Below are 20030 nucleotides of genomic sequence, written 5' to 3' on the forward strand. Positions count from 1 at the left end.
TAACTCTATGAATGTATATACGAAATAATGAAAAGTTAAAATCATCGAACAGTAAGTTTCTGTATAACCAGCCAAGTTCCATATTAGGATCTCTATCATCATATCTACTTCACTACAGCGTCTCTGTCCTTGGTATTGAATTTTTACCGTTGGGCGCGGTGACGGTGAAAGACTGAAGAGCAAAGGAGCACGTTAAAAGCAGCTGCGCTATCGAGTCATCGAGTGACAGCAGCACCACGCAATCGCGTGCTGCTTCTCGTTTTGTAATTTGTCGCATATACACAAGAGATACTCGTAATAACAGAGACGTTCGAAGAGATTAGAAAATGGGCGACTCGTTGGATGGATCCGGCGAGCCTTCGCCGGAATCACAGAACATAGCGGTCGTCGAACACACAGCGTTTGTTAATTTTCTTCGCAAAATCGTAACTATATTGGCACCGGAGGAGGATGGCGTACCAGCCGGTTTCAACTCGGCCCTTGAGGAGAAGAATAATCAAGAATGCATCCGAAAGTTTATCGGCGATTCTCAAGTTTGGGCACTTTGTATTCAAAGAAGCTCCATCAAAGGTGAATCATTATTAAAGTCATTATTATTATATTTTTTTAGATGTAACGGTTATAACATTTCAATGTGTGTACATATATGTATATATAATGATGCTTGTGTGTATGTGTGTGTGTCTACATGTTTACGACAACACAGAGGAAGATAGCGGCGAAGGTGAAGAAGAGAGAGAAAGCGCCATGTATCATATATCCAACGAAATTTATTTTACCAATCCAAAAATGTCGTCGGTGGTACTGACAAAGAGAGGGGCTGTGATAGAGGCTGACAAATCAATTCATTCGCAACTGAGGATAGTAAATTATGCGGATGGGCCGCCGTACGAGACGCTCCATGCTATAAGCAAGACCATGGTTCCGTTCTTTAAAAGTTATGTCAAAGAGACAGGTAGAGCGGATCGTGACGGGGACAAAATGGCACCGTCTGTGGAGAAAAAAATAGCAGAATTGGAGATGGGTTTACTGCATTTGCAACAGAACATTGATATACCTGAGATATCTTTGCCCATTCATCCAGTTGTTTTGCAAGTTATAAAGCAATGCGCGGAAGAAAATCGTAAGCCCAAAGTAGCAGATTTTGGTGACAGAGTGGAGGATTCAACTTTCATGAATCAGTTGCAAAACGGAGTAAACAGATGGATAAAGGAGATACAAAAAGTGACGAAATTGAATCGTGACCCCGAGTCTGGTACAGCTCTCCAGGAAATATCTTTTTGGCTGAATCTAGAAAGAGCGCTTCACAGGATACAGGAAAAGAGGGAGAGCATAGAAATAACTCTTACTCTTGATATTCTAAAGTACGGCAAACGTTTTCACGCTACAGTCAGTTTTGACACCGATACTGGTCTTAAACAGGCCCTCGCAACGGTAAACGATTACAATCCGTTGATGAAAGATTTCCCGATAAATGATTTACTTTCGGCAACCGAGCTCGAGCGCATCAGAGCCGCTATACAACAGATATTCATGCATTTGAGAAAAATTCGTAGTACGAAATATCCGATACAACGAGTGCTCAGATTGGTCGAGGCGATATCTCGTGATCTTGGACAACAATTGCTGAAAGTATTAGGTACAAGAAGGCTGATGCACATTCCGTTTGACGAATTTGAGAAAGTAATGTTCCAGTGTTTCGAGGTCTTCATCACGTGGGACGACGAGTACGACAAGCTGACTGGTTTATTGAGGGATTTTATTAAGAAAAAACGTGACGAACACATGAAAATGGTATGGCGCGTCTCTCTGGCCCACAAGAAGCTTCAAACGCGGATGGAACACATGCGACGGTTTCGTCGCCAACACGAACAGTTGCGGGCGGTAATAGTGAGGGTACTCAGGCCAAGCGCCGTTCTCAGACAGAGCAACGCGAATTCTGGCATCGTCGTCGAGCAGCAGGGTATTCCTGACAACGAGGGAGTAACGAGCAAAGTCGAATTCGCCCTTGATGCTGCCGATGCTAATGCCATCAGCGAGGTCAATCTCGCTTATGAGAATGTCAAAGAGGTCGATTGTCTCGACATAACGAAAGAGGGCCTCGAGTTTTGGGAAGCGGCGGTTCATCGATACGAGGAACGTATTGAACGAGTAGAGGCCAGAATAACTGCGCATCTTCGAGATCAACTTGGTACCGCGAAAAACGCCAATGAAATGTTCCGCATATTTTCGCGCTTCAACGCTCTCTTCGTAAGGCCTCATATACGTGGCGCCATCAGGGAATATCAGACTCAGCTGATACAACGCGTCAAGGACGACATCGAGGCGCTTCATGAGAAATTCAAGGTTCAATATTCTCAAAGTAAATGCTGCAAGATGAGCATGGTTAGAGACATACCGCCCATTTCAGGATCCATCATATGGGTCAAGCAGATTGATTATCAGCTCACCATGTACCTCAAGCGCGTCGAGGATGTTCTAGGTTAATATTATTGCCATTTTTATTATTTCATTTCTATATTATTCATCAACTTAATCGGATAATAATCATTATAATATTATTACTGTTAAGGTAAGGGTTGGGAAAATCACATCGAAGGACAAAAGCTCAAAGCCGATGGTGATAGTTTTCGTTTGAAACTATCGACCCAGGAGATCTTTGACGACTGGGCACGAAAAGTTCAACAACGAAATATCGGTGTCACCGGGCGTATATTCACCATCGAGAGCGTGCGCTCGCGCTTGGGACGTGGCAACGTGCTTAAACTCAAGGTCAACTTTTTGCCGGAGATCATAACCCTCTCGAAGGAAGTGAGAAACTTGAAAAATCTCGGTTTCCGTGTACCACTCGCTATCGTCAACAAGGCTCATCAGGCCAACCAGCTTTATCCGTTTGCCATCAGTTTAATCGAAAGTATAAGAACTTACGAGAGAACGTTGGAAAAGGCAAGTCGTCTATTTCATTTTATCTCTCGAATACCCGTGCGTGTGTGTGTGTGTGGGTCTGTGCGTGGGCCCGCGCGCCTTTCCATCCCGTTCTCCATCAAATTCATCTCATGAAAATCACTATTTCACATTCGTATCGAATAAAGAACGAATAAATATTTCAACGTGGATACGATTAAAGTGGAATATTCGTCAGTCTCTTGAGTCTATAAACGACCCTAGCCCATAGCACGAAAATTAACTTCGTGAAGCTAGTTTGTTCATATTTATGTATCTATTTTCACTGCAATGGGAGATATTATTAAGACTCCTTCGATCTCCTCAATCTTTTTTATTTTAGCTTACCAATCGGAGTCCCCACTGTCCCACGTTAAAGGTAGTCGTAATATCAAAATCATGCTCATTCTCTGCGGAATCTCTTGCATCTTGCCTTATTGATATTATTGTTTCAATAATCATATTTCTATTATGTATGTGCGCCTGCTTAGTTTATGTAGACGAAAAAATCTAAACCTTCTATATCTAGACGATCTTACAGAAGAACGTTTCAATGAAAAAAAAAATAAGATATCCTCGATCATCGAGTTTTGTATAATTATTCGTATATCTTATCCTCAGAATATAGTGTTATATGTAAGATACATTTGTATGATAATTTTTTTGGTGTATCGATAGTCTTTGAGCTTGTTTGTTCTCTTGATTTAGCAACGTTGAACCATGAGGGGGGGGGGGGGGGGGGGGGGGATGTAATTGAGTTATTTTTTCATTATCGCTTATGAAAAAAACGCGCTCGCCATGAAGAAGTTTTTAATTTTGCATTGATTGCGTACTTACTACTCGTTGCGGGGAACAAGCCTCTGGACAGCGAATCTCGAAATTTGACACATACACATCTACGAAATTCTTTGATACGTACACAGGACTACGTCCGAATGAGACGAATCACGTTGCATTAAGGTGGTATCGAAAGTGATGCGTTCCCTTCGGGCGTGACTGTGATCGTACAAAATCGTGATAAAGATCGACAAAAACGCGAGTTTTCATATGAAAATTGGGTTAGTCGGTGTTGTTTAGATTTTTGTACTTTTTGCGAAGCGTCACTGAGACGGTGTACTCTTCGATGCGTGTATTCTGCTCTATCTATTTTTGTTGTCGTCGTTGTTATTGTCGTTGCTGCTGAAAGAACGACGAGTGCGAGTAACAACTGTCAAAAATTTATTTCTCCAGATCGAGGACAAAGCGAGCATAATTCCGTTGGTCGCGGGCATGCGGAAAGATGTACTATCGTTAATATCCGAGGTTAGTAGCAACGTATGAAATAACAAGTAATAAGATCATTGTGGAAAGTCGATTCGAACCGATGTAATTGGCGATTGGTTTGTTTACAGGGTATCGCTTTGGTCTGGGAGAGCTACAAACTCGACACATACGTACAGCGTTTGTCCGACATAGTAATACTGTTTCAAGAAAAAGTGGAAGACCTTTTGGTGGTCGAAGAACAACTCGACGTTGACGTACGTTCTCTCGAGACTTGCCCTTATTCGGCAAATACATTCGCCGATATATTGTCGAAAATTCAGAAATCGGTGGACGAGCTATCGCTGAAGAATTACTCGAATTTGCATATATGGGTAGCGCGCTTGGACGAAGAAGTTGAGAAGAATTTGGGTGCTCGATTGGAGGCCGGTATAAAAGCTTGGACGGACGCGCTCATGGGACAGAAGAAAGAAGTCGATTTGAGCATGGATACGGATGCGCCCGCTCAACCGACCCACAAACCAGGCGGAGATCCAAAAATACAGAATCAAATATACGAAGTGCGAATAACGAATCAAACCATGTACCTCTATCCGAGTATCGAGGACGCGAGATTTCAGATAATGCAACAATTGTTCGCTTGGCAAGCGATCGTAACTTCGCAATCGCGACTACAGAGCTCCCGTTATCAGGTCGGTCTGGATAAACCAGAGTCCGGTACGTACAGAAATCTCTTGACAAAATTGCCGAGCGGTAAACAACCGTTGGAATCGGCCTACGAGGCTGTAGAATCTAAAATGCGCAGTGTCGCCGATTACGTTGACCAATGGCTCAGATATCAGGCCCTGTGGGATCTTCAGCCTGACAACCTTTACGGCAAACTCGGGGATGAAATAAACCTTTGGATGAAGTGTCTGAACGATATAAAAAAGACACGAACGACTTTCGATACGTCCGATACGAGACGGGAATTCGGTCCGGTAATAATTGATTTTGCCAAGGTCCAGAGTAAGGTTTCACTGAAATACGACTCTTGGCACAAAGAGACACTCGGTAAATTTGGTTCTCTCCTCGGTAATGAGATGGCCAGTTTTCACTCCCAAGTATCGAAATCGCGAAGCGATCTCGAGCAACAATCGATCGAAGCGGCGAGTACGACCGACGCGGTTGGCTTCATAACGTACGTGCAATCTTTGAAACGTAAAATGAAAGCCTGGGAAAAGCAGGTAGAAGTTTATCGAGAGGGCCAGCGAATTCTCGAGCGTCAGCGTTTCCAATTCCCAAGCTCTTGGCTGTACGTTGACAATATAGAGGGCGAGTGGGGCGCTTTTAACGAGATAATAAAGCGCAAGGATACGAGTATACAGAGCCAGGTGGCCTCGCTGCAGATGAAAATAGTTGCCGAGGATAAGGCGGTAGAGACGAGAACCGGAGACTTTTTGAGCGATTGGGAACGTGGCAAACCGGTCGAGGGACATTTAAGACCGGACGAAGCATTGCAGCAGCTGCAATTATTTGAAAGTAAATTTGCTCGTCTAAAGGAAGAACGCGACAACGTGGCCAAGGCGAAGGAAGCCCTGGAGCTTCAAGAACCCGGTGGTGTCTCGACGAGCGAAGACAGAATGCAAGTCGTATTCGAGGAGTTACAGGACCTGCGGGGCGTATGGTCCGAGTTGTCGAGAATATGGTCGCAGATCGACGAAACTAGAGAAAAACCGTGGTTATCGGTACAACCGAGAAAGTTGCGTCAACAATTGGACACTATGATGTCTCAGTTGAAGGAATTACCAGCTCGTTTGAGACAATATTCCTCGTACGAGTACGTTAAAAAAATGCTACAGAGCTACATCAAAGTAAACATGATGATAATAGAGCTCAAATCGGACGCTCTGAAAGAACGACACTGGAAGCAACTGACGAAGCAGTTACGAGTCAATTGGATACTGAGCGAGTTGACGTTGGGTCAAGTGTGGGACGTTAATTTGCAAAAAAATGAGGCTATCGTAAAGGACATAATACTAGTCGCCCAGGGTGAAATGGCGCTCGAAGAATTCTTGAAACAGGTACGGGAATCGTGGCAGACTTACGAGCTCGATCTAATCAACTATCAGAGCAAATGTCGTTTGATAAGGGGCTGGGACGATTTGTTCAACAAAGTTAAGGAACACATTAATTCGGTTGCCGCAATGAAATTATCACCGTATTACAAGGTATTCGAAGAAGAGGCTCTCACGTGGGAAGAGAAATTGAATCGCATAAACGCTCTCTTCGACGTCTGGATCGACGTACAACGTCGTTGGGTCTACCTCGAGGGTATTTTTTCGGGTAGCGCTGACATAAAGACTCTACTGCCCGTTGAGACCTCCAGATTTCAGAGTATAAGCTCTGAATTTCTTGGCCTTATGAAGAAAGTATCGAAATCACCGATGGTGATGGATGTTCTCAACATACCCGGTGTTCAGAGGGCTCTCGAGCGTCTCGCCGATTTACTCGGTAAAATACAAAAGGCTCTCGGTGAATATCTCGAGCGCGAAAGAACCTCCTTCCCGCGTTTCTACTTTGTCGGTGACGAGGATCTTCTCGAGATCATTGGTAACAGTAAGAATGTTGCGAGACTCCAAAAACATTTCAAAAAAATGTTCGCTGGGGTAGCGGCGATACTGCTGAACGAGGACAACACCGTTATCACGGGTATCGCGTCAAGAGAAGGGGAGGAAGTTCACTTTAATACGCCTGTATCGACCATCGATTATCCAAAGATCAACGAGTGGCTGACCCTCGTGGAAAAAGAAATGAGAGTTACCCTCGCCTCTAGTCTCGCTAAAGCGGTTCACGATATAAAACAATTCAAGGACGGTAATATTAATGCTCCCGCTTTTATGTCCTGGTGCGATAACTATCAGGCTCAGATAATCGTTCTCGCCGCCCAGATACTTTGGTCCGAGGACGTCGAGGCCGCTCTTCACGAAGCGCAGCACAGCTCCGAGTCCACAGACGCAGCCAAAGGTAAAACGGATTCGCTCGAACGTGTTCTCCTGCAGGTCGAGGGTACCCTAAATATTCTCGCTGATTCGGTACTCCAGGAGCAGCCCGCTCTGAGAAGGAAAAAACTGGAGCACCTTATCAACGAATTCGTTCATAAGAGAACCGTAACGAGACGCCTGATCGCGAACCGAGTTTCGAATCCAAAGGCATTCGAGTGGCTGTGCGAAATGAGGTTCTACTTTGATCCCCGACAGACCGAGGTCCTGCAACAATTGACGATACACATGGCGAACGCTAAATTCTTTTATGGCTTCGAATATCTCGGTGTACAGGATCGCCTGGTACAAACACCGTTGACCGATCGTTGCTACTTGACCATGACACAGGCTCTGGAGGCTCGACTCGGCGGATCGCCATTCGGCCCGGCTGGCACTGGCAAGACCGAATCCGTCAAGGCTCTCGGTCATCAGTTGGGGCGCTTCGTCCTCGTTTTCAATTGCGACGAAACTTTCGATTTCCAAGCCATGGGACGTATATTCGTTGGACTGTGCCAAGTCGGAGCCTGGGGTTGCTTCGACGAATTCAATCGTCTCGAGGAGAGAATGTTATCTGCCGTGTCTCAACAAGTCCAAACGATCCAGGAAGCCCTTAAGAGCCAAATGGAGGGCAAGAAAGAGGGAACGCTCTGCGTCGAACTCGTCGGTAAACAGGTCAAAGTCTCCCCGGATATGGCTATTTTCATAACTATGAATCCTGGCTACGCCGGACGCTCCAATTTACCGGATAATTTGAAAAAATTGTTCCGATCTCTCGCCATGACTACACCCGACAGACAACTCATTGCCGAAGTAATGCTCTTCAGTCAAGGATTCCGATCGGCCGAGAAACTCGCCTGCAAAATTGTACCCTTCTTCAAGTACGTCTAACCCCCTTCTGCCATCGACAAATTTTATTTTCTGCTTATTTTAATATGTCGCATTGTGTTCCATGAATTATTGCAGATTGTGCGACGAACAACTCTCCAATCAGTCTCATTACGACTTTGGTCTTCGGGCTCTGAAATCCGTTCTAATATCAGCCGGCAACGTTAAACGTGACAGGATCCAAAAAATCAAGGAGGGCATGCTCAATCGAGGCGATACGGATATCGACGAGGCGTCGATAGCGGAAAATTTGCCAGAACAAGAAATTCTCATACAATCGGTTTGCGAGACCATGGTGCCGAAACTCGTCGCTGAGGACATTCCGTTGTTGTTCAGCCTTTTGAACGACGTTTTCCCCAATGTAAATTACACGCGCGCCGAGATGAAGGGTAAATCGAGAATTTCCTTCTTTTGTTCAATCGGATTTCGTGTCGATGCCTCTTCACTGATACTCGACTAGTGATCGCCGTGGTTTTGTTTTCTTCCATTTTTAATATGCTACAACCACGTTGCAGGATTGAAGGACCAAATAAGAAAAGTTTGTGCCGAGGAGTACCTGGTTTGTGGCGAAGGGGACGAGCAGGGCGGTGCTTGGCAAGAAAAGGTTAATAACGAATTATTTCATAGAAAAATCGTCCATTCCATTTTTACTTCTATGTACATACACCTTTCATCTTATACTCAAGCCAATTCAATCAAACATTCCGATACACTACATACGGAGATTTTTTTCCTTTTCATACCACTGCATTGGAATATTTTTCTTTCTATCCCTCCCGTGTACATAGGGTTGACGTAAATTAATCACCAATCGAATGTTACTTTTTCTAACGTTATAATCATGAAAATCCCTGTTTATCACATAACGCACGCTCAGGAAACTGCGGGTGACACGTGGGTAGAAAAGGTGAGAGTCGCTTCCAGTCGATCGCGTATGACGATCAGCTAGAAAACATATTTTTTTCGAAAGTTTGGAAATCTTTCCCAATGCGTGAGCAAACTGGTGTAATATGGATAATTCATGAAGGGTGGTATCGTTGGAGTACATGTTGTGTGCATGAGAGTAAAAGCACGCTGTTTCATCGTCTTCTGTAACGATATGCCTAAGAGAAAATTGAGTCAAGTTCATTCGAATTAGTTGGATTTTGTCAACAGGTTCTGCAACTGTATCAAATCTGTAATTTGAATCACGGTCTAATGATGGTCGGTCCGAGCGGATCGGGTAAAACAACGGCGTGGAAAGTATTGTTGAAAGCCCTCGAACGTTTTGAAGGGGTGGAAGGAGTCGCGCACGTAATTGATCCAAAGGCGATAAGCAAGGAGACGCTGTACGGTGTTTTGGATCCGAACACGCGGGAGTGGACCGATGGTTTGTTCACCCACATACTCCGCAAGATAATAGACAACGTACGAGGTGAAATCAACAAACGTCAATGGATCATCTTCGACGGTGACGTTGATCCGGAATGGGTAGAAAATTTGAATTCGGTCCTCGACGATAATAAATTATTGACGTTGCCAAACGGCGAACGTCTCAGCTTACCACCGAACGTTCGAGTTATGTTCGAAGTGCAGGATCTCAAGTATGCGACGCTCGCAACGGTCTCCCGTTGTGGTATGGTTTGGTTCTCCGAGGACGTATTGTCAACGGAAATGATATTTGAGAATTACATGATGAGATTGAAGAATATACCGTTGGAAGAGGGTGACGAGGATGGCAATTTCGGCAGCGGTGGTGGTAAACAAAAAACGGACAAGGACGAGACCCTCTCACCGGGGCTTCAGGTTCAACGGGAAGTAGCCAGTATAATGCAGAGTTATTTTGCTCCCGATGGCCTGGTCGTCAGATGTTTGGAATACGCAATGAAACAGGAGCACATTATGGACTTTACGCGTCTGAGAGCTCTGAGCTCGTTATTCTCAATGCTCAATCAAGCGGTTCGAAATGTTTTGCAATACAATCACGCCCACGTTGACTTTCCGCTGCCGAGCGAACAACTCGAAAGATACATGCCAAAATGTTTGGTATACGCTCTCTTATGGAGCTTTGCCGGTGATGCCAAACTCAAAGTTCGCTCCGATTTGGGTGATTTTGTCAGATCCATCACGACCGTAACGTTACCCTCGCAAAGCAGCATTCCGATTATTGATTTCGAGGTTAATATTCACGGGGAATGGCTTCTATGGAGCAATAAAGTACCGCAGATCGAGGTCGAAACTCACAAAGTCGCCAGTCCCGATATCGTTATACCGACTCTGGATACCGTTAGACACGAGAGTTTGCTCTACACTTGGCTCGCTGAGCACAAACCACTCGGTCGGTACTCTCCGATTACTTTTCATTCTATTTTATTCACAATCATAGTACGATTATCATGCTGCTCACACGCACCCTCGATTTTTTTTTTTTTACAGTGCTTTGCGGACCTCCCGGTTCCGGAAAAACCATGACGCTATTCTCCGCTCTGCGTGCTCTTCCCGATATGGAAGTTGTTGGTCTCAACTTCTCGTCGGCCACGACCCCGGAACTTTTACTTAAAACGTTTGATCATTATTGCGAATATCGTAAAACCCCGAACGGCGTTGTACTTTCTCCGGTACAACTCGGCAAATGGCTCGTTCTCTTCTGCGACGAAATCAATCTACCGGATATGGATAATTACGGTACTCAGCGTGTGATCTCGTTCCTCCGTCAGCTGGTCGAGCATCGAGGCTTTTATCGTACGAGCGATCAGGCATGGGTCTCATTGGAGAGAATTCAATTCGTCGGTGCTTGCAATCCACCTACCGATCCCGGTAGAAAACCTTTGAGCCACAGATTCTTACGTCACGTGCCGGTGATATACGTCGATTATCCGGGCGAGACGTCGCTCAAGCAAATTTATGGAACCTTCACACGCGCTATGCTCAGGTACATTTTCATCTCAATCGAATTCAGTCATTTTTTTTTTTTTTCAAGATTTATTCCGTCTTCGCCCCCGAGGCGCAAAGAAAAAAAATTGTATTCGACTGTTGTTATTGTCCTCAAAGGTTAACACCTTCCCTGAGAGGTTACGCAGAGCCATTGACGAACGCGATGGTAGAATTTTATTTGGCATCCCAGGAGAGATTCACCCAAGACATGCAGCCTCATTACGTTTATTCACCTCGTGAAATGACAAGATGGGTCCGAGGAATTTGCGAAGCGATAAGACCATTGGATAATTTGTCGGTCGAGGGTCTCGTACGCCTGTGGGCCCACGAGGCTCTGCGTCTCTTCCAAGATCGCCTCGTGGAAGATACGGAACGGGCGTGGACCAACAAAAACATTGATGTCGTTGGATTGAAACACTTTGCGGGCATCGATCGTGAAAAAGCTCTCTCACGACCGATTTTATACAGCAATTGGCTCTCGAAGGATTACGTTCCCGTTAATCGACAAGAATTGCGGGATTACGTTCGAGCTCGATTGAAAGTATTTTACGAAGAAGAATTGGACGTGCCTCTCGTACTTTTCGACGAAGTTCTCGAACACGTGCTTCGAATTGACAGAATTTTCCGACAGCCACAGGGACATCTATTGCTTATCGGTGTCTCTGGGGCTGGTAAGACGACTCTGTCGAGATTCGTTGCATGGATGAACGGTCTATCGATCTTCCAAATAAAGGTAAGCGCGCTCCAGCGGTGATCTCGCCGTTCGTACCAAACGTTGGTTCGCTTCGCATATACAACGAAACCGGCTCTCGGTCGGTGCTTTTTTTTTTATCACACAGGTCCACAACAAGTACACGGGAGAAGATTTCGATGAAGATTTGCGCCAAGTGTTACGTCGTTCCGGTTGCAAGGATGAAAAAATCGCCTTCATTCTCGATGAATCTAACGTTCTCGATTCCGGATTTCTCGAGCGTATGAACACACTTCTCGCGAATGGCGAAGTTCCCGGATTGTTCGAGGGTGACGAGTACACGACTCTTATGACGCAGTGCAAGGAAGGAGCTCAGCGCGAGGGCTTGATGCTCGATTCTAACGAGGAGTTGTACAAATGGTTTACGGGCCAAGTGATGAAAAATTTACACGTTGTTTTTACAATGAATCCGAGCACCGACGGGCTCAAGGATCGTGCGGCCACGTCACCCGCTCTCTTCAATCGTTGCGTTCTCAACTGGTTCGGCGATTGGTCGGACAACGCTCTCTTCCAAGTTGGCAAAGAATTTACAAATCGCGTTGACCTTGAGAAACCTTCCTGGAAGTGCCCGGACTTTTTCCCCTCTGTTTGCTCCTTGATTCCAGCTCAAACTTGTCATCGCGATGCCGTCATAAACGCTTGCGTATATGTACACCAAACTTTGCACAAAGCGAACGCGAGATTGGCCAAACGCGGCAGCAGAACAATGGCCATTACTCCCCGGCATTATTTAGATTTCATCAATCACTTTGTCAAGCTCTATCGGGAAAAGCGGAGCGATTTGGAGGAACAACAGCTGCACCTTAACGTAGGTCTGAGTAAAATAGCCGAGACGGTCGAGCAAGTCGAAGAGATGCAGAAGAGCCTCGCTGTCAAATCACAAGAGCTCCAGGCCAAGAACGAAGCTGCCAACGCGAAATTACGACAAATGGTCAAGGATCAACAGGAGGCCGAGAAAAAGAAGGTTCAGAGTCAAGAGATTCAACAACAACTGGCTATTCAAACGGTCGCTATCGATCAAAAGAGAGAAGACGTTATGGCGGACCTCGCACAAGTCGAGCCCGCCGTTATTGACGCACAGAACGGTTCGTACTTCATTATTTATCTTTTTACCCAGATCGCCCAAATTTCCAGTACGCCAGTTGTTTTTCTCTTTATTATTTTCTCTATTTCCCAATGGTGGACCCTCCGTGCCCCCGTGCCCCTTTTCGCAGTCGCACCTAGAACGTCGATTCACTTTTAATGACTAGTGACTACGAAGGGGGGTCGTTGATAAAACAAGAGGGACGATCAATCCCGCCCCTCGTTCTTTTTGCCTCCTGTTTCTCTCTTTTGTGCTTACCGCCTGATCACGATTGAGCGTAGCCGTCAAGGGAATAAAGCGCCAGCATCTCGTGGAAATTCGTTCGATGGCTAATCCACCAGCGATCGTAAAGGTTGCTCTAGAATCGATGTGTCTGTTGCTCGGGGAGAGCGCGGCAGACTGGAAACAGATAAGAGCTGTCACCATGAAGGACAGTTTCATACCTACGATCGTCAATTTCAACACCGAGGACATCACGTAAGAGCGAGCGAGAGAGAGAGAGAGAGAGAGAGAGAGAGAGGGCCTCTATCATATATACATGTTGGACGCTAGCCTGGGACTCTAATCAACAACACTTAATAACTCATATTTATCGCTTGTTCAATGTTTTCGCGTTTAATCCACCACTTTAGTGTTCGTTGGTTTAATTTGATTGCGCTCATGCGTTGCTATTCGTGCACAAATGCTTACAAAGAGGAGAGGATTAATATTGGAAAGGACTGAATAATCGGGCATCTTGCCGGATGCCAAAATAATTGATCTCTCCTAAGTTACATTTGTGCAATTGGCCGACAGTCCTTTTAACTTGTAAATAGAGGAAAAATAATAGATATACAGGTTGTGTGTTTTCAGCAAGTTATCTCAATAGGTCATCCGATGCAACTTGCTCCGTCCGTGGCACCGCCGCCGTCGCCGCCACCGCCACTGCAGTGCGATAGCTTTTCCAGCTTCGTTCTTTGATTTTTTCTTTTTATATACATCCATAACTCTTATAACAAAAACTTAAAAAACATAAAAAAAAACATTCTTTTAGCAGCGTCTAATTGCCTGCTGCCACCTCGTGCTGCTATTTATACCTCGTAATCTACATCTTTATGTTCTTTTTTCTGTTTCTTTTCATTTTGCGAATTCCTCCTCTTCCGGTATGCGACAGCGGTCAAGTCGATAAAGAAACATCATTTGGTCGAGGTTCGTTCGATGGCGAACCCGCCAGCTATCGTCAAGGTCGCGCTGGAATCTATCTGCTTGTTGCTCGGTGAAAATGCCAGCGACTGGAAATCGATACGCGCTGTCATCATGAGAGACAATTTTATCAATACAATAGTCTCTAATTTCAGTACCGAGGACATAACGTAAGCATGCATTCTAACAACCAATCTTGAATGAAAATTTCATTTTTCCCGTTATTACCCGCTTATACGCAAGACCTCGATCGCGTCCCAATTTTTTTCTCTTTTCTTAATCGCGAATAATCTCAATACGCAGTAGTAGCAGCAGCAACAGCAGCAGCAGCAGCAGCGGCAGAACCACCGCCCTCGTCCAAAGTACATACGAAGAATTTGAATGGAACTCGCGATACGTAGTGAACCACCTCGTTGTAGTTCGGGAAACGTTGACTCGCGATTTTTGCACAACACTTTCCGCGATATATTTCATCAACTGTCACCACCGGCATGCCAATTTTCCTAATGAAACGAAATTTTTTTAAATAGGACGAAAGAAAGCACGTGGCTTAATCTAGCTTTGTAAGAACAAAAATTTACCTTCGGCACAGTATTAACCAACGGTCGTACACTAGTATCGGAATATTTGTTTGCATCTTTTCGTTCATAGTACGCAACAGAAGCACTTTTTTCCCTCTCAAACCCTCTATTCGCAGAGTCAAATTTACTGCATGGTTCTTGGAAAAATGATATCTCCCCGTTAGGTTTAAACGATCGCAGCGTTACAGTACTCGTTACTTTCACACGAATACACGTAGAGGAACATCATATTTTGAGCGAGTAGTAAAGTTGTACAGGGCCCAACGTTGTAACGCATGCTAACGAAGCGAACGTCAAATAAAAATTGTCACTAACCACGGTGAAATAAATCATTTGAAAGAATTAATTGAAACAATGTTGTCACGTCTGTAACTGTTTCGAAACGTGTTTTAACAAAAAAGAAAGCTTGATTTTTAACGGAAAAAAAACTATCGAGTAATGTGAGCTAACTTTTGATTAATTATTTAAAACGCGAGCGATATTGAAATTGAAATAATCCCAAACTCGAAGGAGGTACAATTTGTACCGGTGTATCGACGAGTGACTAATCATTGTTTGTTTCTAGCGACGAGGTACGAGACAAAATGAAGAGCCGTTATTTGAGCAATCCTGATTATAACTTTGAAAAAGTAAATCGAGCGAGTATGGCCTGTGGTCCGATGGTCAAATGGGCAACAGCACAGGTGAGTAAATCATTTGATTATCATTGATGCGAAATAAACGGAACATCGATGCTCGTAAAATCGAATTAATTCTTGTTGTTGTTTTTGCGAACGAGAACAGATCGAGTACGCAGATATGTTGAAACGAGTTGAGCCACTGCGGGACGAGCTCTACTCTTTGGAACGCCAGGCCGAAACTAACAAGGCGAAAGGGGAACAAGTCAAAGACCTGATAGCGCAACTCGAGCTGAGTATCGCGTCGTACAAGGAAGAATACGCTCAGTTAATATCGCAAGCACAGGCGATCAAGACGGACTTGGAAAATGTCCAGGGGAAAGTGGACAGGTCGATAGCTCTCATAAAATCTTTGGTTATCGAGAGAGAAAGATGGGAAGCCACGAGCGAAACTTTCCGCAGTCAAATGTCAACTATAATCGGTGACGTTTTACTGTCATCAGCATTTTTAGCGTACGCCGGATACTTTGATCAACACGTGAGTCATTTTGTTTTATGTACTAGTAGGAACAACTATTGAAGTCTGTTGGGGGGAAGACGCGATTATAAATGTTTGGGTAATTTTTTTGTGTTCGAGCAGTACCGGCAGAACTTGTTCACGACTTGGTGCCAGCATTTGCAACATGCAAACATACAATTCCGCGGAGACATAGCACGGACGGAATATCTCTCTAATCCGGACGAGCGGCTGAGATGGCAAGCGAACGCACTGCCGTCGGACGATTTGTGCACCGAGAACGCAATAATGTTGAAGCGTTTCAACCGTTACCCCCTGATAATCGACCCATCGGGCCAGGCCACCGAATTCATAATGAATGAATTTAAAGAACGGAAAATCACTAAAACAAGCTTCCTCGATGATTCGTTCAGAAAGAATCTCGAGAGCGCTCTACGATTCGGTAATCCGCTGCTCGTACAGGACGTCGAGAACTACGATCCTATTTTGAATCCGGTGCTCAACCGAGAGCTTCGGCGTACCGGAGGACGAGTGTTGATAACCCTCGGAGATCAGGACATCGATCTTTCCCCCTCGTTCGTAATATTCTTGTCGACGAGAGATCCGACCGTCGAATTCCCGCCCGACATATGTTCCCGGGTAACTTTCGTTAATTTCACGGTAACGCGGTCTTCTCTGCAGAGTCAGTGCTTGAATCAAGTACTGAAAGCGGAGCGTCCGGACATCGATGAGAAGCGATCCGATCTGTTGAAACTTCAGGGAGAATTTCATTTGCGTCTACGACAATTGGAGAAATCTTTGCTACAAGCGCTGAACGATGCGAAGGGTAAAATATTGGACGACGACTCGGTCATAACGACCCTCGAGACATTGAAACAAGAGGCAGCCGATATAAGCAAAAAAGTCGAAGAAACCGACAAAGTTATCGCCGAAATCGAGACCGTGTCCCAACAATACATGCCTCTGTCGCAAGCCTGCTCAAACATGTACTTCACGATGGACAGCCTCAATCAGATACACTTTTTGTACCAGTACTCGTTGAAAATGTTTTTGGACATTTTCACCTCGGTTCTCTCGCAAAATCCAAAATTATCCGGCATCACCGATTATACGCAGAGATTGTCGCAAATAACGAGCGATTTGTTTTCGGTGTCTTACGAGCGGGTAGCGCGTGGTATGTTGCACGCCGATCGAATGACCTTCGCTCTGCTGCTCTGTAGAATTCATCTGAAGGGTATTGCGAGCGAGTCGAGTTACGACAGTGAATTTACTTTCTTCTTACGAGGCAAAGAAGGAGTACTGAATATTCGTGGGCCACCTGTAGCGAGTCTGAGCTCCGAGCAGCAAGAAGCAATGATGCGCCTGAGCATAAGATTACCGGCGTTTAAAAAGCTTTCGGAAAATATCGAGGCGCACGGGTCTGACTTTGGGAGTTGGTTGCAATCATCGACGCCTGAAAATTCGGTACCAAAATTGTGGCAAGACGAGCAGCAGCAGCAACCGTTGGATAAGGATAAACCGTCGACGTCTTCACCGATCGGTGAATCGATACATCGGTTGTTGATGATACAAGCCTTCCGCCCCGATCGGGTTATGGCCGCCGCATCTTTGTTCATCACATCGGCTCTCGGTGAAACTTTCATGTCCGCCGCTGAAGTTGAAATGGACTTTGCCTCTGTAGTGGAGAATCAATTGAAGGCAACGGTACCGGCTCTATTGTGCTCGGTGCCCGGTTTCGACGCGTCCGGCAGAGTCGACGATCTCGCTGCTGAATTGGGCAAGCAAATAGTCAGTATCGCCATTGGTTCCGCGGAAGGTTTCAATCAGGCCGACAGAGCAATTAATATGGCGGTTAAAGCCGGACGTTGGGTCATGTTGAAGAATGTACATTTGGCTCCTCAGTGGCTCGTCCAATTGGAGAAAAAGTTGCACAGCCTCCAGCCCCATGCCGCGTTCCGTTTGTTCCTCACCATGGAGATCAATCCAAAAGTACCGGTGAATCTTCTGCGCGCCGGTCGTATATTCGTATTCGAACCACCACCCGGCATAAGAGCCAATCTCTTGAGGACCTTCAGCACCGTTCCAGCCTCGAGAATGATGAAAGCTCCTAACGAGAGAGCCAGATTGTACTTTTTGCTCGCTTGGTTCCACGCCATTGTACAAGAACGTTTGCGTTACTCGCCCTTGGGTTGGTCCAAACATTACGAATTCAACGAGAGCGATCTCCGAGTCGCTTGTGATACTCTCGATACTTGGATCGAGGCGACCGCGATGGGAAGAACGAATTTGCCACCCGAGAAAGTACCCTGGGACGCTCTCGTTACTCTTCTCTCGCAATGTATCTACGGTGGAAAAATCGATAACGATTTTGATCAACGTTTGCTCGCTTCCTTCCTACGTAAATTATTTACACCGCGATCCTTCGAGTCGGACTTTGCTCTGGTAGCGAACGTTGACGGAGCCGCCGCCGCGACCGGTCAAGCCAGTCAGAGGCACATCACTATGCCGGATGGCAATCGACGCGATCATTTCTTGAAATGGATCGAATCCCTTTTGGATCGACAGACACCCTCCTGGCTCGGACTCCCGAATAACGCCGAAAAAGTTTTGCTAACCACGAGAGGAACCGATCTTGTATCGAAGCTCTTGAAGATGCAACAACTCGAGGACGAGGACGAGTTGGCTTATTCGAACGACGAATCCCTCGATACACCCCACGAAGCTGAGGCCGATGGAAGACCATCCTGGATGAGAGTTTTACACAATTCGGCAAGCACGTGGCTCCAACTTCTCCCGAAAAACCTTCCAACCCTCAAGAGAACCGTAGAAAATATCAAAGATCCGCTTTATCGTTATTTCGAGAGGGAAGTCAACAGCGGAGCCAAATTGTTGCAAGATGTTATACACGATCTCGAAGACGTCGTTCTCATCTGTCAAGTGAGTCATTATTCCTCATACCGCAATTCCTCCTCCACCGCCCTCTCACGAATAACAGTCTCTATACGTATTTTTTGGCTTCCAGGGTGAAAAGAAACAAACCAATTATCATCGAACCATGCTCTCGGAATTGGTCAAGGGTATTTTACCGGCTGGTTGGAGACGATACACCGTTCCAAGAGGTTGCACCGTTATTCAATGGATCACCGATTTCAGTCACAGGGTTTCCCAGCTACAGGAAGTTTCTCGCTTAGTTTCACAAGGCGGGGCCAAGGAAATTAAGGTACGTCCCCCTCCCTCCCCTGACACATTTTTATGTTGCTCCATACCTTTCTAGCTGATTATTTTTTTCATCGTATTTATTCCTATGATCGTGCTACCACGTTGCAGAGCTTTCCAGTCTGGCTCGGTGGGTTATTGAATCCCGAAGCTTATATAACAGCGACGAGGCAGTGTATAGCTCAAGCCAACAGTTGGTCCCTCGAAGAGCTTCAATTGGACGTGACGATCGGAGATGGTGACAACATAGCCACCGACGATTGTTCCTTCGCTGTAACCGGACTCAAGCTTCAAGGTGCTCAGTGCAAGGATAACCAGCTTTATCTCACCTCAACTATAATGACGGATTTGCCGGTCACGATGTTGAGATGGGTGCGATCCTCGACCGAGGAAGTCAAGAAGGGCAAACTGTCCTTACCAGTTTACTTGAATAGCACGCGCACAGAATTATTATTTACCGTAGATTTGAATACTGCGACAAAACAAGATCCGCACAGTTTTTACGAACGCGGTGTAGCAGTTTTGATTTCTACCGCGTTGAACTAAATGCCCCCTTCTTCGATTTATTCTTCATTACGCAGTATTTCAACACTCGAGCTATCCGATAATCCAAGTCTCAACAGTTTCTAATAGCCGTGAATGTTCGATTCAGTAGGAATTCCAAGTGTAGAGAATTTTTCTGAACAACACTTTTGAGTGCAATTTCCAAAAATTTTGATGCGAATAAAAACTAGTTGAAATCATAGCAGCTGCTGGTTGTGCGGCGCTGAGTCAGAGCATCTTAAAGCATAATGTTCATGTTTTGATTTTCATTTATTTTTTTTTACCATTCACTACGGGATATTATCGACAGCTTAAAAAATTGTTTAATCTTCCCCACCGAACGGATACCGTCGGTTATTTTCGCAAAACTCAATGTAGCACTCTGTTAATTTATAACTTATAATCGAAATTTGTTTATATTGCAATTGAAAGCTTCTAATAAAGTATATTGTCAGTCGTAAGCAAAAAATTTATTCAGTCTGATGTACTTATTGTTGCGGAGAGCAATTAGAAAT

At 45.2% G+C, this 20030-nt stretch overlaps 1 protein-coding gene across 8 annotated transcripts; it reads left to right on the plus strand.

Moving 5' to 3' along the window:
* Nucleotides 1–141: 141 nt before the first annotated feature.
* On the plus strand, nt 142–19988 carry Dhc64C (dynein heavy chain, cytoplasmic). 8 transcript variants are annotated; one of them, XM_043423764.1, is made up of 19 exons: nt 142–570; nt 707–2482; nt 2573–2946; nt 3287–3322; nt 4174–4245; nt 4335–8104; nt 8190–8500; nt 8627–8715; nt 8989–9018; nt 9267–10428; nt 10527–11022; nt 11142–11757; nt 11864–12860; nt 13141–13336; nt 15188–15305; nt 15406–15777; nt 15880–18693; nt 18779–18976; nt 19084–19988. In XM_043423764.1, the coding sequence occupies exons 1-19, from the start codon at nt 327–329 to the stop codon at nt 19516–19518; spliced, it is 14106 nt and encodes a 4701-aa protein (XP_043279699.1). In that variant the 5' UTR covers nt 142–326; the 3' UTR covers nt 19519–19988. The 8 variants fall into 8 exon arrangements, with proteins under 8 accessions (XP_043279699.1, XP_043279698.1, XP_043279702.1 ...); XM_043423763.1 differs by lacking the exon at nt 13141–13336 and adding an exon at nt 14013–14211; XM_043423767.1 differs by lacking the exon at nt 8989–9018.
* The last annotated feature ends 42 nt before the right edge of the window (nt 19989–20030 follow it).

The sequence above is a fragment of the Venturia canescens genome, chromosome 7 (assembly GCF_019457755.1).
Source record: "Venturia canescens isolate UGA chromosome 7, ASM1945775v1, whole genome shotgun sequence".
In the NCBI taxonomy this organism is placed as follows: domain Eukaryota; kingdom Metazoa; phylum Arthropoda; class Insecta; order Hymenoptera; family Ichneumonidae; genus Venturia; species Venturia canescens.